Here is a 25,682-nt window from a genome sequence, read left to right as displayed (position 1 = left end):
CCTGCTCTGTTTAAAATCTTGTGAATTTATAGACCAAAGCAGATGATTTTTTGTTTCTTTGTAAACCCTTAAATGTATTTCACTCCTGTCAGCCTTGCTGCCATATACATTTCCATTCTCTTAATGTTACAGCAATGTTGTATGATGATTACAAGTTACCATTTCTTGAGCTGTAGTTTTATAAAAGTGTACCTTGGCTGTGTTTTGACTCCTGTGTGTGCTCACCTACCTTATTTTGTTTTGCTGCCATAAGGACACAAGTTACGGAATCTGTGGCAGCCATGCTCTCCTGTTTGCTACTGTGCTAGACTATTGCACATTTGCGACAATAAACCTGAATTCAAAGGGCTCAGATAAGGAGTGTGTGTGTTTATTTAAGAAAATTGCAATTTTCTGGATGGCTAACACATCGGTTAACTACAATTACAGCAACGTAATAGTTTCGGCTGAAGACATCCCACTGTGTCATACAGTGACCCTCGCACTGTTTAATTATTTCCATCTTTTTCTTCATCCTCCACATGAATCACTCGCCTCTTCTCTTTCATCATCTTCACTCCTGAAGAAAAAATAACATAAACCAAAACAGAGGTCAAAGAAAGGGAATAAACCAAACTGTAATGGGCAGTTTTAAAGTAAAACTTAAGCCACGAAGGAGCTGAACTAATCAAGGTGGCCCTTGGATCTCTGGAAAAACGGGAGATGAATGGTTACCAGGTACAAGTGGAGGGGCATTCAGAACGGGTGTGTCTTTCCGTCGGGGCTTTTTGAATTCATGTTCATTGCGTTTGTCACTCTCCAGTGCCCCCAAACTCTGGTTTCCAATCAATGTTCCTGAAACACTGGAAACTGGACCTGAAAATAATAGTATAATAACCCCTAATAAAAACAATCAAAATTGAAAACCTAAAATACAGTTATTGAAATAAAATGACAAGGTGTTTGGAAAACAAAATGTTGCTGATTTTTCATGAACACTATAATTTTTTCCACATTACCCTTTGAAAATAATATTTCTACAGAATAAAGAGAGGGATTGAGTCACTAGCTTACTTGTTCTGAAACCAAGAAAGTTTAGTCATGAGTTTTTATGTACAAGAAATGTGTGAACTGACAGTGAACAGAGGGAAGAAAAGAAGAGGCAGAAGGGGTTGACTATGACACAAGGACAACGTCATGACAGTTTGCGAGTGAGACGACACAGGGCCCAGTTGAAACCAATTGATCATCCGCTACACCCCAACCAGACTGCTATGTGCTTCCACATCTGACCACATGGTAGTTCCACGCACAAAAGGTAAAGCATGAAGGTTCTTGGTTGTGGCTCAGTTGTGGTGGAACAACCTCCCCCTCTCTCTCAGAACTGCTGATTCTCTGTCAACATTTAAATAGGGTCTTAAAACTTACCTTTCCCAGACTCACTTCACCCACAATCTCTTAAGTTCATGTAAGGTGTAAATGTTTATGCACTATAGCATTGTGCCAGATAAACCTTTACACAGCTACTCCTGTAATGTAGCAAATGTTTATATGTATCTCCAAAAAAACAAAAAAAAAAATTACTAGAAAGGTGATCAGGAATTATGGACATTCTGATAAAGTTTTATGCAACTACTCATGTGACAAACATTGATTCATATGGTAGAAAGTAACAAACTAACTGTACTTAACAATCACGCGTCTGGATCTAAGTTTCTCTTTCTGCTAATGTAATGAACACATAGTATTTTCTATGAGATGCACGTCGCTTTGAAGAAAGTGTCTGCTAAATAAATACATGTAAATGTAAACCACTCTGATGTAGCCAGTGATTGGGTGTCCTATGCCTGGGAGGGGTGGCAAGCTGGCATTCCCTCAATACTGTCACATGAAACATAGGGGCCTGGGACGGCTGGACCCAAGTGCAACGACGTTCATCCGGAGACGAGGGATGAGGCAAGTTCTCGGTGTCGGGGACAGGCGAAGGGTCAGTTGATCGGCGGCTAGGGTCAGAGCGAAGATCCATGGGCGAGGTCAGGGGACTTAGCGAAGAGTCGGTCGAACGGCGAACAGGACAGGAACAAGGATCCGTGGAGGTGGTCGGGAAATGAAGCGAAGAGTCAGAAACTGGAGGACGTGAACAAAGAGCTAGCAATGCTTGTGAACGAAGAGTCACAAGAAAGGGCAGTTATCCCTGACGAGATTCCGCAAAGGTCTGGGAGCTGCGGAGTGTCTTTTAAAGGGTAGGTACTGAACTGCAGTCAAGTGCTGTCGATTTGAGTTGTGGACGTGGACGTGACAAATGCAGTACAATACAGTACAATTAACTGTTGTACAGCCCTCCCAGACTGAGCACATTCACGGGGTTATAAGATAAAACAAATGACAGAACATAATATACAGTATAATAATTTTAACCTTAACACTGTAAGTTGCTTTGGTCTGGAGAAAAGTGTCAGCTAAATGAATGAATGTAAATGGAATGTAAATGTAAAATGTAAATGTATAAGACGTATTAGATATTAAAGGAAGAGTCTAAACAAGATAATGCAACTGCAAACAGTCAAGGGGTTCAATAAATATAAGAAACAGTCATCTATAATGTACTTTATGAAGTGTGCAAGCAGTGTCTGTTAATACACTATTATGATGGAGGACACACTGAGCCAGACAAAAGAAAAACAAATAAATACGGACTTGATGGACTCAAATGAAATGAAGAAAAATGCACTAATGCAGTCAGTTACAAACTAGCTGTATGTTCATTAAGAACAACTCCTTTATAGTTATATTGATCTGGATTATGGAGGCAGCGACTACTCAGCCCCCACAATACGATATTGTGTTGCCCGGCTTACTGTGCTGTGACCTGTGGCTCCTGTGTCCTCCCTCACATGAGCTCATGGCCCAGGGACTGTGACTAAGCTCCAATGCATCAGTCTCCCTCACCATCTGCCACAGCGTGACGTGTTCTATTCCTCCCTCTGCTCACACCCCCCCCCCCCCCCCCCCCCCCCCCCCCCCACCCCCCTTGCTCCAACTCCTTCTTATTGAATTACCAGTCAAACAAGCTGTTATTATCGTTTTGGAGGGCAGTGTGAAATGAAAACTGAGTACAAAATGGATAGATTTTTCATAAAGGGTTTAGCCTCAAACATTGACTTTCATGTACTAGTATTTTTATGTTTTACAAACATTTTCATTGTTTACATTTATTCATTTAATAGACGCTTTTCTCCAAAGCGAAGTCTGTCTCATAGAAAATACAATGTGTTTGTTGCATTAACAGAAAGAGACACTTAGATGCAGATGCGTGATTCTTAAGTGCAGTTAGTTTGTTTCTTTCCACCATATGAACCAATGTTTATTACACGAGTAGCTCCATAAAACTTTATCCAAATATCTGCAATTCCAAATCACCTTCCTAGTAAAAATTATTTTTTTTGAGATAAATGTACAAACATTTAAACAACACTAATGCTCTCACGACCCATAAATGCTCTTATTTACAGTGATGTATGTGGTTATGCTCCAAAAAGTATATGTTGCTTTGTGTAATTCGCATTGGAGAAAACCTCTGCTAAATGAATAAATGTAAATGTTGGTGCATTTTTCCATCAGTGCAGGGCTGGCCATACTTTATCTACAATAGTGACTGCAGACTGCATTACTCAGTACTTTTATGTCAGTGTTACACAGTGGTGTTATTATATTGCACTTTTTATTATTATAGTATATATATGCTATAGCTGTAGGCTATATACTATAGGACACCTAAACCACACTCTGCCTCAGAAAGAAGATGCTCATCATGAAAGATCATAGTCACCCCGCACGGGCACTTTTCTCTTCTCTGCTGTCTGCAAAGTGGGTCAGGTCCATTCAAACCCTCACTGCTAGGTACAGGAACAGCTTTTACCCCAGTATACAACAATCACCAATGTGCCACCTTTACTAACTAGAGTTGGACTACCCCTTCCAAGCATACTGGTAAATTACACTGTCACTTTAAGCATTCACATTCTCACTCTCATGTTCTGAGTTCTCTGGCTGTCTACTGGTATTATTGTTATTATTGTTACCATTATTTATTGTCATTTGCTATTAGCATTACTCACTGTCATTGCCATTGTTTTGTTTGTGCAGTATTTCTATTGTCTCTGTCTTTGTCCATAGTCTGTGGAGAAGCATTCAAGAAGAATTTCATGATATTTGTACATGGTACTTGTACCTATGACAATAAAGTTGAAACTTGTTATTTGAGTAAAGTAATTTGAAATGTTTCGGAAAAGAGTCCATGCCTCTGCCTCTCATCGTGGACACTCACAGGGATGCTCTTGCCTTCCGTTTCCCCCGCACTGGCCCGTCTCTGCGGATGACCTCACGCAGTCAGCAGACATGTCTGACAGTGGTGCCCGTTGCCGCACAAACCACAGTGCCACACTGCTCACAGACACATCTCACAGTTCACAAGTGTTTCAGACTGGAATCAGAGGAACACATGAAAAAGAACAAAAATTGTTTCAATTTGCCATGAATGCTGATATTAAGGGTATGACACATCCAAGAAAAGAACATGGCAGAAACAACCAAATCTTGCTGACTGCTGCTATACTTCTATACATATATGATACATGGACAGCTAGTAGTGTAGTAGTTAGCGCTACTGTGTTTTGACTCCAGCAGTCACAGGTTTGATCCCCACAAAGTAGTACCCTTGAGCAAGATACTTTAAATTTCTCCAGTAAAGTTAGTCAGGTGCATAAATGGGTAAATAAGTGTAACCTTAACACTGTAAGTTGCTCTGGAGAAAAGTATCAGCCAAATGAATAAATGTAATGTAAATGCATTCAGTATTATTGTTGAAGTGCTTTGGCTTTAAAATTTCAATTTTCAATTTATTTTCATAGAGCGCTCCTCACGCAGTGAAACAGAGTGCTTTAAAATGGTCTAAATGGTTCATCCATTTCATTTGATTTACTGTCACTTGATAGATACAATTATTTACCCATTAGGACAGCTGGCCAGTTTAGGCCAAATACCTGATCAAGAGAGCTAAATCTGAGTCCCTGAGTAAATGGTGGAAGCTCTAACCACTATGCCACCTGCACCCACTGCTAGTTGAGAATCTGTAAATCATAGTGAGCCCCAGCCATGCCACACCAGCCATCCGCGGGGAGGAACCGCAGCAGTGAACACACACTGCCCCTTGTTCCTTTGAGTGGGTGGGATTACCAGGTTCTATGCCCCTTATTGCTAGCAGCGCCACCTAGAGGGCAGCATGTGATAGTGACAAGCTCTGGTAGAAAGAAATAAGTCTGACCATGGCTGTTTTGAGGTAAATTTAAAAACAGAACATTTCACATATGATGTATATGACACATCTGCCTGCTTAACACCCTGCCAGAGAAATGTATAACATGTAAATTCAATTCAGTACTTTTCTTCAGAATTCTATCTAGTATGAAGAATTTACTGGAAAACCCCTACAATTTACCCCCTCTTTTTATTGCGGTAAAAATAAAATCTATTTTGTCTTTTAAAAGAAGCATTTTCATATTCAGATACATTATAATAACATATTATTCAAATATAGACCGTCAAGATAGGCAATATTCAAATTTGATTGTAAATAGGCAATAGTTAACTAAATCTCACATTTTCATTTAATTTCCAATCTAACTTGAATCATAAGATGCTATCAATAACAAATATATTACTTATCTGGCATATATGAGAACTTTAATGAAAGGATTCAGTAATACGACATATTTATTATGTATTTATTCTGTAAAGAACTTCAGTCAGTGCCAAAGAAAGCAATAACCACAAAGAACGAAAAAAAAATAATTGAATGAATTGAAATACAAATAAGCATTTTCTTCAGAACTTAATCTGTGCATAAAGTGTGGTTCCTCTTCTCATATTTTAATGTGCTGAACGGCATGCATGAGGAGTGAGAACTTACCTTTGATGGAGACGTGGAGAGACAGAGGGACTTCCCAGCTGAAGAGTGGGTTTTGTAGAGCGGAGGAGGGGCACGACTCAGCAAAGGTTCTACCAGCCTGCTGCCACGACAACCCTTTCATCCCCCATCCAGGAGGTGCCCAGGAGCAACTGCATTTAAATGAGGGTGGCATTAGCACATCTCAGTATGCAGAGTGTGTTTTAGTAATGTGCTAAGTGTGGTGCTTGAAATGAAAAGGTAGGGAGGCTGTGTGTATTTTGGGTATATGTGTTTTCAAATAACCTTCAATCTATGTATTTTTGAGCGTGTGTATACACATACTGTATATGTCTGAACTGATGTGTTTCGAGTCTATGTGTGCAATCTTGCACAGATTTACATTGTGCACAGTATATGCGTTTCTAAGTGTGCCTGAGTGTGTGTGGGTGTAATTTATGTGGTGTGTTTTGTGTGAGTATGGGTGTGTATATATGGTTGTATGTTTATTTGTTGAAAATATGTAAGCATTTGCATGTACGCCCACTGTTTGGATGGCAGGTAGTGTAGCGGTCAGAGCAGCTACCTTGCACTGAAAGGACTGTGTTCAAATCCCATGCTGTGCAGTAGTACCTGTAGGCAAGGTACTTACCCTGAATTGACACAGTAAAAATCATTCTGCTGTATAAATGGGAAGATAATTTTAAGTAGCTTAACGCAGGAAGTAAATTTTGGCTAAAAGCAGCAGCTAAATGAATAACTTTAAATACTTCTTCCTGTGGGGATGCGGTGGCGCAGTGGGTTGGACCGCAGTCCTGCTCTTTGGTGGGTCTGGGGTTCGAGTCCTGCTTGGGGTACCTTGCGACGGACTGGCGTCCCGTCCTGGGTGTGTCCCCTTCCCCCTCCGGCCTTACGCCCTGTGTTGCCGGGTGGGCTCCGGTTTCCTGTGACCCTGTGAGGGACAAGCGGTTCTGAAAATGTGTGTGTGTGTGTGTGTGTGTGTGTGTGTGTGTGTGTGTGTGTGTGTGTGTGTGTGTGCGCGCGCGCGCGCTTCTTCCTGTAGTCTGTGCGTTTCCTTAGCAGTCCTACCCTCTATTGAGATCCAAAGTAGAGAAAGACCTCATGATTGTGGCCCTATGGTGTGTGAGATAGAAACCTAAACATGTTTGTGTGTGAGGAACAGATGCCACCATGAGGCGTGCAGATGGTCAAGTGTAAGAATACACCACTTTAAAGGGACCTTAATGCTGCAGGCAATATGTGCACCAACAATTAGCTCATAGCACCTCTTACCAGAATGCCTGATCACAAACAAGCCTTTGTAATAGGAGAGAGAGTTGCACCCAAACTGGGCTACAAGACTCCCCCGTCACATTTTAACTCCTCCTTTCTTATCTGCTTCTGTTACCTGTTCTACTAACAGACCCTACACACCATCACAGCAGAGGAGAGCATAGTGACAGGTAATCCACTTTGGCCAGTTTCATGTGGGTCTCCTAAACATGGACATCTCGTGTTAAGTAAGAAAAAAAGAAACAGACTATCAGCTCCTTTGAAATGGTGTCTGCTTTCAATATTTGCATGACTGCATCTAACCCCCAACAGCTGACGTCACCCAGAAATAAATTAATTTGAGAGCACATCATGTGGGGTGTGGTGGTATGGCAGAGCTGGCTGGTGCCCACTGTATGGCAGGTCTGGGGTTTGAGCCCTGCTTGTGTCTACCTGTGATGGACTGGTGTCCCGTCCTGGGTGTGTCCCCTTCCTCCATTGGCTTTGTGCCCTGCGTTGCCGGATAGGCTACGGCTTGCTGCAATCCTGTGTGGGACAAGTAATTGTTGATGCTGGTTGAGTGCATCTGTAGTATATATTTTGTCTGCATTAAGCACACTAAACTATGCAGCCCAGTTCTTTTGTGTAGAGGAACTATCAAGCGATTTCCCAGGTCTGAAGAGCATGGTGCCATTGTACTGCTGAGTCACAGTAATTATTCCAGCCCACTGCTCTTTCATTCATAGAATGCTCATATGCTGTAAATGGTACTGTACAGTGCAATACTATACAGCCTTGAGTGGGATTTCTACAGTTGGCTGTTTCACATGTAAACACCACAAAAACCTGCCATACTGAGACAAGAAAAAAGCAGAAGTGGACAATAAATACAGTACTGTGCAAAAGTCTTAGGCACTTAGATGTTTTTCACAAAAAAAATTGTTTTAGACAGTTATTTAATGTCTTTTGCATTAGTGTCAATGGGAATGAGCATATTTTAGATTCCTTTTGCAAAAAGTTACAGTATTACTGTACAGGAAGGGTTTTGTATGTTGTTAAAGAAAGAAAGTATATACACACACACACACACACACACACACACACACACACACACACACACAAACACACACACACACAGTCTGAAACTGCTTATCCTAAGTGGGGTCACAGCAAACTGGAGCCTAACCCAGCAACCCAGGGTGCAAGGCTGGAGGGGGAGGGGACACACCCAGGATGGGATGCCAGTCCATTGCAAGGCACCCCAAGCAGGACTCAAAGCCCAGACCTGCCAGAAAGCGGGACCCATCCAAGCCTGCCGTGCCAAGTGGTTGTTGATGATGGATGGATGGTTACTAACCTTTGTAAGAAGTTTATTAATTAAGAACATTATTTTTGGAAGCATTTTTACTCCAAGTGCCTAAAACTTTTGCACAGTACTGTAGATTTATCTGCGTTTCTTCATTCTGCAGAATTTGTTTAAGACTTAGAATTACTTTTGCTTTGAATTAATTGATCAATTAATTAGTTATTCATAAGTAATAATAGCAACAATAATGATAATTCACCATTAACTGTTTGTCCACATCAGGGTTGTGGTGTGCTGGAGTCAGTCCATCACATTATTATTATTATCATTATTATTTTGATGGTTTAGCTTTTTTAGTTTTACAGACAATAGGGGAATCAAGAAGGTTTGATGATGTGTATTACACTAAATCGTAACATTTGTCTTTGAGATGGGCTATGTTGCATATTGGTAAATGAAGTTGAAACAACTTTTATCACAACTATTTTATAAATTTCTTTGTACAGTTTTTCCATGGTTTTATTTTATGTGTTAAATTCTTTCCACAGGTTTTTAAAGGAGGACATTTCTCTAGTTTCACCGATAATTCTTTAGGGCAGACTCTGAATGATGATCGTGCAGAACAGGTGCACTGTGGTGCTACCCCATGGGAGTGCGTTAAAGCTCACGAGCAGCTGTCTCTACCGTCAATGAATTGTCAGCACGAGAGGACAGTCAATAAATGGCTGCATAATTGGGTCATGTTCCTCATTTAAAGGACTGCGCTGACTACGCTTCTGTGCGCTCTGTAAACAAAAAACAAATGCATGTATTGGAAGGAGGCCATCTTTACGCCCCTGTGCAATAAATCCCCTGTGTAGAGGTCTCTGCTGTGCAACTCTATATGTCATCTTCTCTTCAATTTATCATTATTTATCACGTCGTGTGATCTTATACCAGAGCCTGCTGACAGGTTGGTAACTGAAAACACTGGTTCTCAATACAAAACTGCAGTATTTCAGCGTTAAAGAAAGAATGATGAAATAACTGTGGCATTGTGTGGGGAGTAGGAGGCCACATGACTGGACAAAAGCACAAAGACAATAGCTCTCAAGTACAAAAACGGACTTTGTTAACACAACTCTACAGAACAAAATGGGAATGCGGCCCCTTTAAATCATACTGTAAAAAGATTATATCTATGTCTTAGGCACAAAACCAGGCATCATCAACAAAAAAATGACCAGCACAATGGGCCAAAAACATCTGGCCTATTCCAGAGATCCCTCTTGCTCCCTGCCAACACTTCAAAAAAGTCATCCCATGTCCTCTGACCAGCTGCCTAAATAAGTACTTGCTGATGAGGCTTTAGTTTACAGCAGCTTGTCAACCTATGACACTAGTCAACTGTCTATCAAGGTCCTCCCCACTCCCTACCTATGAAACAGTATGCACTTCCCCACAAAACAAAAGACTATATTAGGGTGTAGGGCTGGAGGGGGGAGGGGACTCACCCAGGACAGGACACCATTCCATCGCAAGGCACCCCAGGCGGGACTCAAACCCCAGACAGGCCAGAGAGCAGGACCCGGCCAAGCCCGCGTGCCCCCATGCCCCCGCGCCCCTGTGCCCCCACTTGAGTCACCACCTCACCTGAAACATGTCTTTTGGTTGTGGGAAGAAACTGGAACACACAGACCCTTCCCTACACCAACCCAAACCTTCCGAAACACAGGGGTAACATGCAAACTCAGCTAAGCTTGCTGTGGCTCCAAGATTCCCCAAGAAACTTAAACTTTCATTCACATGTGGTATGCTTAAACATACAGCCAATTATGAGGTACAATTATTATTCATTTTTTCTAGCATTCAGTTACATTTATCATGCAATATAATGATTAATGATAAAATTAAACGATTAATGGTTAAATGCGGTTATAACTGGATAAGTGCACCTGTGGGATTAGATGAGTCCAACTCAACACTCATCCATTCATTGTCTACTACATGTCATCCTGCTGGTCCTCCAGAGCATGGAGAACCAAGGCCAGGAGTACCCTAGAACTGGGGAATCTTTAAGATTCTGCTGATTCATCAATCTTAAACATTTACAGTGTTTGTATAGTACTTGTGATATTATCTTTAAACTTAGCAAATTTACGCTATTTCATGAAAGTTACAGTACGTACTGTCATGACCCCAGCAGGTGAAAATCCTGAGATCCACCAGAGGCACCACCTGAATTTCATGTAATTAAGCCAACACACCCGCTTTCAATTATTCTGATCAGTTCCCAGCCCTGTGAAGGGTTCAAGCCACATAATTAGTTTATGGATTCTTGAGGTTTGCTTTACTGTGATTATCTAGTGATTCTTGGTCACTGACCTCTTTCTCATGTTATTGTTCTGGTGTGTTTCTTTCCAGTCCTGAGTTCCTGTCCTGTCTTGTCTATGCCAGTCCATTGTGACCCTATCCAGGTCCTGTGTACCACCCTGTCTTTGCATGCATCTTTGTATTAGTTCTGTTCACCCAAAACTATTTCACTTCTTGTGTGCCACCCTGTGTGTCTTTTGTTCTGTGTCCATGTATCACCCAAGCACTTTATTTCCTAGTTAGCACTGTTTACACTCTGCAGTTGAGATCGTTGCACTTTACATCTGTGTCCTGACGATATAGTAAAACACATCTGTGTTCGTTTTACGTCTGGACATTACACATACAGGACAAGTCTTATAATTAGGGTAACCCTGGCAATTGTCAATGGGTGCCAAAGTCTGGAGGTGCCAACTATTGTCAGTAATATGTTATACACTAATATATATTTCAATCTTGGGAAAAATTCTACTTTTTAGATTATGTTATGTGAATGAGTGTCACGGAGTGAGTGTGCATCACTGATACATGGATGAATAACCTCTTGTAAGTAGTGTATCTAGCAATGTAGTCAACTTGGTGAATAAGGTGTGTGGGCTAGTAACACTACATAGTATCTGTTGCAAGTTGCTTTTGGACAAAAGCGTCTGCTAAGTGAATAAATGTAAATGGTATAAAAACCTTGCTTAATAAGAACTTCTTTTACAAAACTGAAGATCTGTCACATTACAGATAATGCAAACATCATATGATGCATTACTGCTGCATGTCTTTGAAATGTTGGAACTTTGTAGGTAACACACACACACACACACACACACACACACACACACACACACACACACCAGAGCCTACCCGGCAAGGACTCGAACCCCAGACCCACTGGAGAGCAGGACCCGGTCCAACCCACTGCGGCGCCACTGCGCTGCTGCACCCCCCTTTGTAGGTAACACACACACACACACACACACACACACACACTTTCTGAACCGCTTGTCCCATACGGGGTCGCGGGGAACCGGAGCCTACCCGGCAACACAGGGTGTAAGGCCGGAGGGGGAGGGGACACACCCAGGACGGGACGCCAGTCCGCTGCAAGGGTCCCCCCGCAGGGCTCGAACCCCAGACCCACCAGAGAGGAGGACCCGGTCCAACCCACTGCACCACCACACCCCCTTCCCTTTGTAGGTAATGTACCTATGACAATAAATTTGAAACTTGAACTTGAAATTTGAATACAAATTCATACTTGAATGATTGAAAACAGACTGACAAGTAAACTTATTTTAAATACTGAAGTTTAAGCGAACAATAGGCTGACCGCTCATTTAATAGAAAATAAGTACCGTGTACAGGTATCATGAAATTCTTCTTTCTTTCTTTCTTTGCATATATAATGTTCACCTGCATGTTACAATACATAATTTCAAATTTTATTTTCCATTCACAGTCTCCATGTATCTATATCTAAAATCTGAATAAATTTTGCCATATAACTGCATTTGTACTTCTATTCATTGAGAGGTAGTAATGTAAAGGGTTCTGGGCTGATTCTTACCTTTGGGGGGCAAACATCCGTAGTGCTATCCCATCCATCTTCCTACGCTTTTATCCGGGGCCCGGTCGCCGGGGCAGTAGTCCGAGCAGAGTCCTCCAGACTTCCCTCTCCCCGGACACCTCCTCCAGTTCCTCTGGGGAAACCCCAAGGCGTTCCCAGGCCAGCTGGGAGACATAGTCTCTCCAACGTGTCCTGGGTCTGCCCCGAGGCCTCCTCCCAGTGGGACAAGCCCGGAACACCTCCCCAGGGAGGCGTCCAGGAGGCATCCAGAACAGATGCCCGAGCCACCTCGACTGGCTCCTCTCGATGCGGAGGAGCAGCGGCTCTACTCCGAGCTCCTCCCGGGTGACTGAGCTCCTCACCCTATCCCTAAGGGTGCGCCCAGCCACTCTGCGGAGGAAACTCATTTCTGCCGCTTGTATCCGCGATCTCATTCTTTCGGTCATGATCCAAAGTTCATGACCATAGGTGAGGGTAGGAACGTAGATCGACCGGTAAATTGAGAGCTTCGCCTTACGACTCAGCTCCCTCTTCACCACAACAGACCGGTACAATGACCGCATTACTGCGGACGCCGCACCGATCCATCTGTCAACCTGCCGCTCCATTTTTCCCTCACTCGTGAACAAGACCCCGAGATACTTAAACGCCTCCACTTGAGGGAGCAACTCCCCCCTAACCCGGAGGGGGCAATCCACCTTTTTCCGACTGAGGATTTCTGGCCTCGGATTTGGAGGTGCTGATCCTCATCCCTGCCGCTTTGCACTCGGCTGCAAATCTCCCCAGTGCACGCTGCAAGTCTTGACTTGATGAAGCCAACAAGACCACATCGTCCGCAAAAAGCAGAGACGAGATCTCGCGGCCACCAAAACAGACACCCTCCGTTCCCTGACTGCGCCTAGAAATTCTGTCCATAAAGATAATGAACAGAATCGGTGACAAAGGGCAGCCCTGGCGGAGTCCAACATGCACCGGGAACAGGTCTGACTTACTGCCGGCAATGCGAATCAAGCTCCTGCTCCAGTCATACAGGGTACGAACAGCCCGTAGCAACAAGCCCCGAACCCCATAATCCCGAAGTACCTCCCATAGGATGCCACGAGGGACACGGTCGAATGCCTTCTCCAGGTCCACAAAACACATGGACTGGCTGGGCAAACTCCCACGAACCCTCCAGCACCCTAGTGAGGGTATAGAGTTGGTCCAGTGTTCCACGGCCAGGGCGAAAACCGCATTGCTCCTCCGGAATCCGAGGTTCGACTATCGGTCGGATTCTCCTTTCCAGTACCCTGGCATAGACTTTCCCAGAGAGGCTACGGAGTGTGATCCCCCTGTAGTTGGAACACAATCTCTGGTCCCCCTTCTTAAAAAGAGGGACCACCACCCCGGTCTGCCAGTCCAGAGGCACCGTTCCCGAACTCCACGCGATGCTGCAGAGGCGTGTCAGCCAAGACAGCCCCACAACATCCAGAGACTTGAGAAACTCGGGGCGGATCTCATCCACCCCCGGAGCCTTGCCACCGAGGAGTTTTTTGACTACCTCAGCAACTTCAGCCAGGGTAATGGACGAGTCCCCCTCCAAGTCCCCAGTCTCAGCTTCCTCTACGGAAGGCGTGTCGGAGGGATTGAGGAGATCCTCAAAGTACTCCTTCCACCGCCCGAGGACATCCTCAGCTGAGGTCAGCAGCGCACCACCTCCACTGTAAACAGTGTTTGTGGAACACCGCTTCCCCCCTCTGAGTCGCCGGACGGTTTGCCAGAATCTCTTTGAGGCCGACCGAAAGTCTTCCTCCATAGCCTCACCGAGCTCCTCCCAAGCCCGAGTTTTTGCCGCGGCGACTGCCAGAGCCGCGCTCCGTTTGGCCCGTCGGTACCCGTCAGCTGCTTCAGGAGTCCCATGAGCCAGCCAGGCCCGATAGAACTCCTTCTTCAGCTTGACGGCATCCCTTACTTCCAGTGTCCACCACCATGTTCGGGGATTGCCGCCGCGACAGGCGCCGGAGACCTTATGGCCGCAGCTTCGAACCGCCGCCCCGACAATGGAGGCGCGGAACATAGTCCATTCAGACTCGATGTTCCCCACCTCCCTCGGGACCTGGTTGAAGCTCTGTCGGAGGTGGGAGTTGAAGACCTCTCTGACAGGGGCCTCCGCCAAACGTTCCCAACAGACCCTCACTATGCGTTTGGGCCTGCCAGGTCTGTCCAGCTTTTTCCCCCGCCATCGAATCCAACTCACCACCAGGTGGTGATCAGTTGACAGCTCAGCCCCTCTCTTCACCCGAGTGTCCAAGACATATGGCCGAAGGTCAGAAGAAACGACTACAAAGTCGATCATCGACCTCCGACCTAGGGTGTCCTGGTGCCAAGTGCACTGGTGGACACCCTTATGCATGAACATGGTGTTCGTTATGGATAAACCGCGACTAGCACAGAAATCCAATAACAACTCACCGCTCGGGTTCAGATCAGGGAGGCCGTTCCTCCCAATCACGCCCCTCCAGGTATCACTGTCGCTGCCCACGTGGGCGTTAAAGTCCCCCAGTAGAACGACAGAGTCCCCAGTGGGAGCGCTTTCCAGCACGCCCCCCAGGGACTCTAAAAAGGCCGGGTACTCTACACTGCCGCTAGGCGCATAAGCACAAACGACAGTGAGAGACCGTTCCCTGACCCGAAGGCGTAGGGAGATGACCCTCTCATTCACCGGGGTAGACTCCAACACATGGCGGCTGAACTGGGGGGCTATTAATAAGCCCACACCAGCCCGCCGCCTCTCACCTTGGGCAACGCCAGAATAGTGGAGAGTCCACCCTTGGTCGAGAAGAGTGGTTCCAGAACCCAAGCTGTGGGTGGAAGTGAGCCCGACTATATCTAGACGGTATCTCTCAACTTCCCGCACCAGCTCAGGCTCCTTCCCCGCCAGTGAGGTGACATTCCAAGTCCCAAAAGCCAGAGTTGGCGCCCGAGGTTTGGGTCGGCCGGGCACTCGGCCCCGACCACCGCCCAAATCACAATGCACCGGCCCCTTACGGTCTCTCCGGCAGGTGGTGAGCCCACCGAAGAGCGGCTCCACGTTGTGGCTTCGGGCTGAGCCCGGCCAGACCCCGTGGGCATAGACCTGGCCACCAGACGCTCGCATGCGAGCCCCCCCCCCCAGGCCTGGCTCCAGGGTGGGGCCCCGGTGACCCCATACTGGGCGGGGTAAACGAAAGCCTTGATTTTTTCTTCATAAGGGGTTTTTGAAGTGCTATCCCTGGTTGTGTAATTTCCGCAGTGTCTGTTTTTCTTATGTGTCTGAACGAACACCCATACGTCAGATTCTATGTACACATACATATTGGGGCACTCTGGGTTTGGATAGGGCAAAGAAAGATGCACAGGTAGCATTCATAATGAACATTTTATTAAACACTAGCACACAGGGAATTAATGCTCTCGGTCCAAGAACCTGATTTCCCCAAGAACCCGTGCTTCAAGCCAGCCTACCCAGCCTGCTTAGCACCCCCAGGCAAACACGGTCAACCTATCATTTTCCCCAGAAACAAGGGAGCAAGGCTGGAGGGGGAGGGGACACACTCAGGATGGAACGCCAGTCCATCGCAAGGCACCCCCAAGCAGGACTGGAACCCCAAACCCACCAGAGAGCAGGCACAGGCCAAACCCAGAATCCAACTACAGGTATTTACATTGAAGTCATTTCCCACTCAAGCTTAAGGTAACGCGAGTCATTACAATATAAATATACAAATACGCTTACCATTACATACAAATGTTCTTGACCAAAGTGTTGTCTGATTGTTTTTTCTTTTTTGAAAACTCGATAGGGGCAGAAGATTGGCCAGCCTGGGGCCCAACCACCCTTTCTCAGAGGAGACTATTCTGCTGCAGGTCTGGCACACGCTAACCCTTTTCAGTTTATCTTTGCAGCCCTGAAGCTGTCTAGGCTACCCCCTTGGCAGGCACTGGAGGGATGGGGGTGGTGGAGCTGCTGACATCTTTGGGTGGGGGGGAGAGACATCTGGAGATGACCTGCGCCAGCCAGCACATCCACAACACACACGGTTCCACTACTGTCAACCTGTCTGTGCCATTTCAATGTGATTGTCTGGCTGAGACCTTAGTCCTACCAACTGAATTCTCCAAAGCTCTTCCTGAGAATAGTGTGTTGGATCTCTGAGTCGAAGAAAAATGCAACGTGACCTTTTGAATCGCCCTTCGTGTACGTAGACATCCCACGTGAAATGTCGCCAGCAAACACTTGGTACCAGCACTGAAGGATGGTTTCATAGTGTGATACATAAACATTAAAACATGTATGAAGCCAGCTGTATACCATGATGCATTGGTGGTCTTGATGTCTTCCAGCATGGCAGTGAACTCCAAAGGTCGCCTGCTGTCTATGGCAGGCCTGATGAGCATGCAAATTAAGTGATCTGGTATGAGTGTTTCTTCTCCCAGCTGGCCACCTGTGATCAAGGTACTTGCCTTGAATTGCTATGGTGAAAATACCTTGCTGTAAAAATTGCTCACTCTTGGCTGTTGGATATGCAGAGAAAGATGAGTCTCCTATATGTAACAGTAGATGTCGCCATAACACAATTGATGTCATATTTACATTTTTTTGCAAAAGGCTAGGTTTCATAATGATTAATTCATTCAGACATTATCAGTAAGCATAGGTCCATTTCAGGGTTTCACTGGTTCAAAGTCTGTCCTGATGTTATAAGGCATAAGGCAAGGTACACCTTGGACAGGACACTTACTCACTCACTCACTCATAGAGACTTAGAGGCAATTCAGTTACCAGTTCACTGAAAGTGCATGTCTTTGGACTATGGGAGGAAACCAGAACACCTGGAAAAAGCCCACACAAACACAGGGAGAACATGCAAACTTCACCAACACTAAACTGCATATGAACCCACAGTCCCTATAAGATCACTAGAGCTACATTGTAGCATGAATAGAGCAAAATGCCATATCTTTTTTGATAAAATTCATCTTCATTTTGACAAGTATTTGCTTATAATAATTTACCAGTCATCAAAAAACAAAAAGCCACTATGGAATATTGTGGAAGTTAACATGCATAAACTACATGTGCACATGTTGCCTAACAAGGTGTACTCTTTGAAAAGGTTGCCATATTTATCGGTGATTTGACAGCATTATTTTATGATTGTGTACTTTCACAATGTGACATGAATGCTTAAGCAGCCAGCGGCCGCTCATTTAATTACCCAGCAGCTGTTAAATCATGCCCTTCTCTGTAATGTTTTTTTGTACCGAGAAATCATGTATTATGTCGCTCATGCTAAACCAGGTTGAGTAGGTCGTCATGAGGGCAAATGAAACACATGGCAGTAGGAGCCTGGAACCAGGAGATTTATATTCCCATTTTTTCCAAACTAGCTTAGCAACAAGGCTATTCTCTGAAGAGCAGGTGGGGGATATCCCCAGACATTTTACTCCATGTTACTGCTTGACTACATGTCAGTCTCACACACATTTTGTGTGATGTCTGCCGTACACCAGTCATCCTTTTGTGAAACCAGAGAATGATTCCAGTGTGATACTGTGACACCTGGCTTCTAAAGCCTGGGATTGGGCTTTTATCCATCCTGCAAGACTGAAATGACCAGAGATGTCACAAACACGGCACAAGTTTTCACCACCTCAGACTCTGGTGGAACATCTAATCACATTGTAATCAAGAATAGTGCACGCTAAGTGCTGTTTTGCAGAACTTTCTTACACAAATATCACCACCTAACACAAAGTTGACTTGAAAATTCCAGCACCCAGAAATTCCTAACACATTTCTTGTGATGTAAGATAAAGGCTGTCAGCTGCATTCATTGTTTCAGCAAATGAGCACACACACACACACACACACATTTTCAGAACCGCTTGTCCCATACGGGGTCACAGGGAACCGGAGCCTACCCGGCAACACAGGGCATAAGGCTGGAGGGGGAGGGGACACACCCAGGACGGGACACCAGTCCGCCACAAGGCACCCCAAGCGGGACTCGAACCCCAGACCCACTGGAGAGCAGAACTGTGGTCCAACCCACTGCGCCACCGCACCCCCTACATGAACAGACACATCAGCTCACAATACTTAATTTATGTACAAGCCCCAAATTTTCTCCAGTAGCTGCAGCACAGTGGCACAGTGAGTAGTGTTGCTGTCTCACAGCACCTGGGTGGTGTAAGAGGATATGGGTTTGATCCCCCCTCAGTCTTTGTGGAGTTTGCATGTTTTCCCTGTGTCTTTGTAGGTTTCCTCCCACAGTCCAAAGACACGCTGGTCAGGTTCCCTGATAATGTGTGGATGATTGAAAGAGAATGATTGTGTTTCACTGATGTATGGTTAGGGAGGGTGCAGTGGGTTTGACTGAGTCCTGCTCTCTGGTGGGTCTGGGGTGTGATTCCTGCTTGGGGTGCCTTGTGACAGACTGGCATCCTGTCCTGGGTGTGTCCTCTCTAGCCTTACACCCTGTTTTGCCGGGTTAGGCTCCAGCTTGCCATGACCCTCACAAGTGGCTTCAGACAATGTGTGAGTATGTGTCTGTGCATGTGTGATGTATGGTTGAGTTACCCATTGTAAGTAGTGTATCTAGCAGTATAAGTCACCTTGGTGAATAAGGTGTGTGGGCTGATAGCACTACATAGAGTTCATTGGAAGATGCTTTGGAGAAAAGCATCTCCTAAATAAATGTAAATGTATCCCTAAATAGGGAGATAATTCAAAAATGGTACCTCTGAGAGCTGGAGAAGGCTGTGCATATGAGTTGGGAAAGAATCTAGACCAGAAGATATCAAGTAGAAAGAGACAGACTGTGTACTTTACCATGGTCTGACCATAGCTGAAACAGCCCAATAAAATCTTCCAGTTCAGTAGCTTTATCTATCAAGAACAACTTCTTTAATGGAGCTGTAGTAAAAGTATAATTCTGCAATGTGCAGTCATACATGTGACAGAACATATACCCTGTTTACCCTGTATGTGAGGTGAATTTGTAAATGTGCTACAACATACTGTACAGAACTGTTTAATCTGTAATCATTGTGATGCCAACTAGGGAAATGCTGAATACAGTTGAGAACACACAGTGAATGCAGAGGAAGCAGACCTGTAATTCGGTGAAAAACCTGAAGGGGTCTTTGACAGGATTATTGATATATTTGCTAAATGCTCAGGGTTGAAATTGCCACAGTAAACACACCCACTTGCACACCAGCACAGGGTGCAGGGCTGGGACACACTCAGGACAGGATGCCACTCTGTCACAGGGCATTCCACATGGGACTTGAACCCCAGACCCACCTGAAAGAAGGCACAGGCCAAACCTGCTGTACCATTTCCCCCCCATCCATGGCAGACAGTTTCCTGCAAACTACTTAAATCAAGCAAATACACAGGACATATGACAAGAAAAGTGTTAGATGGAACGGTTAAAGAAACAGTTACTGTAAGGTGCTGTTTTAGACGATTATGGAGCAGGATACGCATGTAATTGCTCATTAATGCATACTTGAGGATGAAGATGTATAGAGTTTGCTAAAGAGCAGAGCACATGCTGGACGAATGAAAAGACAACGTTAAAAGTACCCGGAAGAAGAACTGGTGGCACCACCTAGTGTGCTAAGAATGGTCAGAGATGGAGGAAGCGCAATCATGTCATCATGAGCTCTTACAGTGGGAACTGGCTGCTGAACTTGGTAAGTTTATCCCAATGGTCTGTTGCAGTGAACGCAAGAAGGAGACGAAGTGACTCCATGTGTCCTTTCCTAAGTGTCACTGAGAACTTTCTCAGTCTGGTGTTGGGAAAGGTATGATCACCATCACTGCGATCAGGTCGCCCTCCTATAAGCCATGAACACAACCTGTGGAGACATCACACTTAAAGCCTGCTAGACAATTATTCAACACCACAGGAATAATTTTCACCATTTTACAAAACTGATTAATTTAAATATATGCTTTTGTTTTGATTATTTTTTACTGGTTAGATTTTTTCCACTTTCCTAACATAGGTTTTTACATTTAAATAAAAAACTCAGCATTTTACTGAGAGGTGAAAAGTAAGAAGTTATATTTACTCTTCACTTATATTTAAGTAGCTTCTTGAAGAAAGTGCATTTTTAATATCCTGCTCTTGCTGTTATAACCTTGGTCAAGACAACCCATTTTTCACTTGGTACATATTGTATGCATGTATACAAACCTGACAGCTGGCATAAAAGTATCAGATAAGTAATGGTTAGTAATAACACCTATGGTCTTTTGTATTTATTTGATTGGTCTAATAGACAATGATAATTTTATTGGCACAACAGATTTATTTGATTCAAAAGATTAATACTGCAATGTTCGTTGGTCAAGAATTTTCATTTATCTCGTCTGCAAAATCTGCTGTATTGCCACAAACATTCAGTCTGGTGCAATAAACTGAGACTGCATTTAAAAACTGGACAAAGCAATACATATTTTTTTTTTCTCACAGTATTTTTACTTGATTCTTGTTTCTGAGGACTCTATCCACCTCTGATTGTGCTACTTTTTCTTTTTTATTTTTACATTACAGTAACTGTTATAGCTTCATATCTGCAGTTTTTAATAAATACGTTTTGTATGGGTTATTTTTTAAACTTTAAAACATTTGCAATTACACACACATTTTCAGAACCGCTTGTCCCATAGGGGGTCACGGGGGACCGGAGCCTACCTGGCAACACAGGGCATAAGGCCAGAGGGGGAGGGGACACACCCAGGACAGGACGCCAGTCCGCCGCAAGGCACCCCAAGCGGGACTCGAACCCCAGACCCACCGGACAGCAGGACTGCGGTCCAACCCACTGCGCCACCGCGCCACCGCGCCCCCGCGCCCCCCTACATTTGCAATTATAGCAAATATTTTTTAAAAAATGCAGAATGCTTTACATGGGGGGTGTGGTGGTGCAGTGGGTTGGACCACAGTTCTGCTCTCTGTTGGGTCTGGGGTTCGAGTCCTGCTTGGGGTGCCTTGCAAGGGACTGGTGTCCCATCCTGGGTGTGTCCCCTCCCCCTCCAGCCCTTTGCCATGTGTTGCTGGTTAGGCTCTGGCTCCCTGCGACCCCGTATGGGACAAGCGGTTTCAGATGATATGTTTGTAGAATGATTTAGAGAAATGTTTTCATATGCCTGAGAGATATTGTAATTAATGGTAACATAAGTGGGCAAAACATAGTATATCACACATAACCCCCTCCCTTAGCTTATCCATTCAGGTTTTTTGTGTTTTCAACATTAAACTTGAGTCACATTCCTCTGTACAGTCATGAAACAATTTGCATGTTCACGACTGCCATGTTGGTTTGTACTTAGTGAAGTTTTTTTAGCTTGAATATCTCTATTATTTCCCAAATTCTGCCTTTTCTGTGATTTTTTCACTCTCTTCCATTCATAGAGAAGTTGGCCAGATATGATTATCATCTGTCCACCCCATTCTCTGGCACAGTGCCTTCCCCTACTGTAACCACTCCAGAGCTCTTAACACAGTGGTTTTCCACCTTTCTCTTCCCTGGGTGCAAAAGTTAGAGTGAAATACCAAAGGTGGAGACAGGGTGGTGGAAGCATGTGGAAAATGATGGCCATAGGAACATGGTGCATGCAGGTCTTCTCTGGTTCTTAGCTCAACTTCTTACATCAAGAAAAACTTGAATGTCAGTGCAATTATGTCTGGCAGACTGGAATAAAGCCCTGTCCTCCTCATCAGTGCATATCCCCATTGCAGCAGGTAAACATGTGAGGGGCTCCTCCAAGTTCAACAGGTGTAGTAACCACACACACTGTCGGAAACTGCTTGTCCCAAGCAGGGTTGTGCCAAGCCAGAGCCTGACCGAGTAACACAGAGTGCAAGGCTGGAGGGAAAGGCAACAGACCCGAGATAGGACGCTAGTCCATCACAAGACACCCCAAGCAGGACTCAAACCCCGGACCCACCAGAGAGCAGGCCCTGGCCAAACCCGCTGCACCACTGTGCCCCCGCTATGTAGTAACCAGATCTGTTAATTTCTCCAGCTCAGTAAAGGGTTTGTTAGCAGTTACATTTTGCACAACTGGTGCTAAATGACAATGCACTTCTTATACAAAGTGAGATTATAACATTTGTGACGCCTGGGCTACAAGGGAGCGGAATGAGCTGGGGGGGGGGGGGGGACTTTAAGATACCTGTGGGTAATAATTTCCCCTCTTTCACCCTGCCCCCCCAAACAGTAAACCAAAGAGACTCTCAAATTCAAGAGGGATGATGGACCGGCGAGAGAGAGAAAGAGAGGGAGCCACAGATGTGAAAGTCTCCACTCTCCGCACCGACGCACAGCCCTGGCAAAGACCAGAAAAGAGAGCACCCTCACCCCTTTTTCTTCACCGATGCACCGAACATGTGAATGAAAGATTTATCACTCACTGGACACATCCTGCATGTTTGTGCTACGTAAGTACATATGTATTTGACCTACCTGTGATATATCTAGGTACTCAAAACATAAAAACAACCTGTAGTAAATGCATACATCTTTTTTATGAAGGCAGTCTATGCTAGGGGTTTATATTTCTTGTGCAGTAAGCCTAAATTCAATATGTTAAACTAATTTCCTGGAGGGCCATTTACATAAAAGTATTCTCTTCAGTGTTAATGAATTGCTTAATTATCTCCATCAGGTTATGTTCAGTCATTTTTGCATTTAATTTTAAAATGAGAGTTGCACCTATTTTGCCCTTTATTCAAGCAATACAGCATTTCAGCTCTGTATTCTTGACAATGTCTCTACTTTTTTTGCTAAATGCATGTACGCAGATAAAAACTAATTAGACCAATTATACAAAGGAAAAAGGTTGGAATAATGAAAAAACAACATTCTTAGATGCTTTCAGGAGTTGGGCCTGACACTCCCCAACTATACAACACAGCTGTGTTTAGGCTTCTCAGTGTGACACACTGAATGGCTTAATTTGTTTTTAAAAGACTTGACAGATAATGAAAGTACTAGTAAAGTTAAGAAATGCGTCGTCCATTTGTCAAGAATCGTCTCTACATGTTCACTGCACATGCAGAGTGCTGTACCCTCTGACATTTATTTGAGTTTACCCATTTATTGTGTAAAGGTTTTCTTGAAACAGTTACTAACTGATCACGTGCATCACAATAGTTCTTGTACATAAATAAATCCATGTAACTTCATCCATCCCTCATTTTTTACATTTTCATTGCATTTTTCATTATTACCATGTTTATTATCACTTTGTATTTTTTTATTACATATTAACACTGCATTTTTCCCAGTGCATGAAACCTTGTAATAATATTAATAATAGTATGAATACAATGCATGAACATGCACACGTGGGTGTCACTGTACATGGATGTCTGTATCTGTGTGTGCCTCTGCATGGGTATTTAACTAGTGTCGCTGCAGTTAATGCACTGTAGGCCGACAGCCATGTCATCTGCATGCAATTCATTCTGTCTCCCTGAGCCGCTCTATTTTCCCATGGATCATTAGCACTCGCAATTAGAGAGCGTAAGACCTCTATTAGCGCAAAAAGAAAAGACTGAAAATGATACACCCATTGAGAAGAGTTGCCAGCGATCAACGGGACATGACAAGGGAAGGTGGGTGTGCAGCACAGCTATGACCTGGAGATCCTGCAGTGAACACATAATAACCACACCTGCATCTCTTGAGTGCGCTGCACTGTTCAAAAAATATAACCTTAAAATGCTTAAGCAATCTTGCCACCACATTGTTCTCTTTCTGATATTTAAAAGCAGATTCTGTGGTTTCTGTATTGGCATGCAAATTTCACCAATCTGTTCACTCATTACAGACAAGCCAGACCTCCCCGATTCGGTACTCTCTCCTACATTTCGCCGTAATGAGGTGGCAGGGAAATGCCAGGGCCTACATCAAATGTGATGCGCCTTTCCCACCTCCTATTTTTGCGCGCCTGCCAAACAGAGTGCACAATGGCAATTTCCTTCCCCTCCAATCTGGGCCAGGCTCCAGCGGTCTCTCCGCAGTGCGAATGCACGAAGCCTGCTCCCGCTTGACCTTTCATTAGACATCTCCCCAAACCCACTTTACATGTAATTAACTTAAGAGGCCACTGGTGTGTAACTAGCGTTCTGATATTTTGTTCCTAATTAGTTTTTATTCCTATACGAATAGGATATTGAACTTGTTACCTCAGAATAAATGTAGAGTAAACTCTCTCTCTCCCACACCCTCCATCTCATGAATAATCAAACCCCATTTGCTGCCCGTGGAAAAGACCCATTCCAGTGTTCCAGGGATTTTTCTGCAGGGGAATAAATTCCCAGTGGTCGAATGGTCGCCAGTGCGCTTGGGACAGGGCCCAGTTGGTGATGAGGGAAAATTTCCTAATCTTGTCTGGGCACTGACAGGAAGGTGTGGGGTGGCTGTGTGGGGGGGGGGGGATATTTTTGGCTATGATGCTACTCCTTTGTGGGATGCACTAGTGTGGACAGGAACATGCAACTTTAAAGCCAACACTGCCTGAGCTGAGATCACAGTGACCAGTGCCCATCCACACCAGTGACCTTCTGGACTCACTGGTCAAGAGACCCACTCATCAGTCCATATTTTGTTCCTCTTAATATTAAAATTAGGATTAGGGATGGGATTAGGTATAGGGCTGTGAAAATCTTATTTAAAAAGTCAAAGTAAAGGTAGAAACAACGGGGCAACAATGAAATCATGACAACTGAAAGTGCAACAAACCCTTGTGATCACGGTGAAGACAGAAGCTATTTACAGACTCCCCTCTTTGGATGAGTAATAAAAGCAATCGATCTAGCGGTCATGAGATACGGTAGCGATTGGCACTTTACAGAGCTTCAGTGAAAGATATGGAAAAGGCCTGCAAATGTGTTGGTGGATCCACAAGAACAAAGATTAGAAATATTCGAGTAGTATTTTTAAGTTTCTGAACAGTACAGGATCACAAAAACATACAAAAACACAAAGGCAGAGACAGTACACTATGCAACTGCAAATATACCCACATACACAGAGCAAGGGCTCAGGGTCAAAAGGTTACCATATATTACAGGTATGACCAGGTGGCACTTCCACAAGGTTGTCCAGATATTTCAGACTTGCTCTGAACTGTCATGCAAGTCAAAAGTTCTTTTTTTTTCCAGTGGAACAAATTTAGATACTTCTGTCATCCACACATTTACAGAGGGAAATTCTCCTGTAGA

General features: G+C 44.5%; 1 protein-coding gene across 1 annotated transcript; it reads right to left on the bottom strand.

The window, feature by feature from the left end:
- Positions 1-398: 398 nt before the first annotated feature.
- ppp1r17 (protein phosphatase 1 regulatory subunit 17) lies at positions 399-5,992 on the bottom strand. Its single transcript, XM_018760036.2, has 4 exons — positions 5,948-5,992; positions 4,307-4,462; positions 715-855; positions 399-559 (listed from the first exon to the last, which is right to left on the bottom strand). The coding sequence occupies exons 2-4, from the start codon at positions 4,377-4,379 to the stop codon at positions 489-491; spliced, it is 285 nt and encodes a 94-aa protein (XP_018615552.1). The 5' UTR covers positions 4,380-4,462; positions 5,948-5,992; the 3' UTR covers positions 399-488.
- Positions 5,993-25,682: the final 19,690 nt, after the last annotated feature.

This window comes from Scleropages formosus, chromosome 17, assembly GCF_900964775.1.
Source record: "Scleropages formosus chromosome 17, fSclFor1.1, whole genome shotgun sequence".
NCBI classification, from domain to species: Eukaryota; Metazoa; Chordata; class Actinopteri; order Osteoglossiformes; family Osteoglossidae; genus Scleropages; species Scleropages formosus.
The sequence above is the reverse complement of the archived record's forward strand: the minus strand, read 5'-3'. Positions and strand labels throughout refer to the sequence as shown.

What these genes read in the sequence shown, in the direction of transcription:
- ppp1r17 (XM_018760036.2), bottom strand. Translation starts at nt 4,379, where the DNA reads ATGTCTGCTGACTGCGTGAGGTCATCCGCAGAGACGGGCCAGTGCGGG. An exon ending in CGGAAGGCAAGAGCATCCCT is followed by an intron (nt 856 to 4,306) that starts GTGAGTGTCCAC and finishes TATTATTTTCAG; the next exon opens with GTCCAGTTTCCAGTGTTTCA. An exon ending in TGCCCCTCCACTTGTACCTG is followed by an intron (nt 560 to 714) that starts GTAACCATTCAT and finishes TTTTTTCTTCAG; the next exon opens with GAGTGAAGATGATGAAAGAG.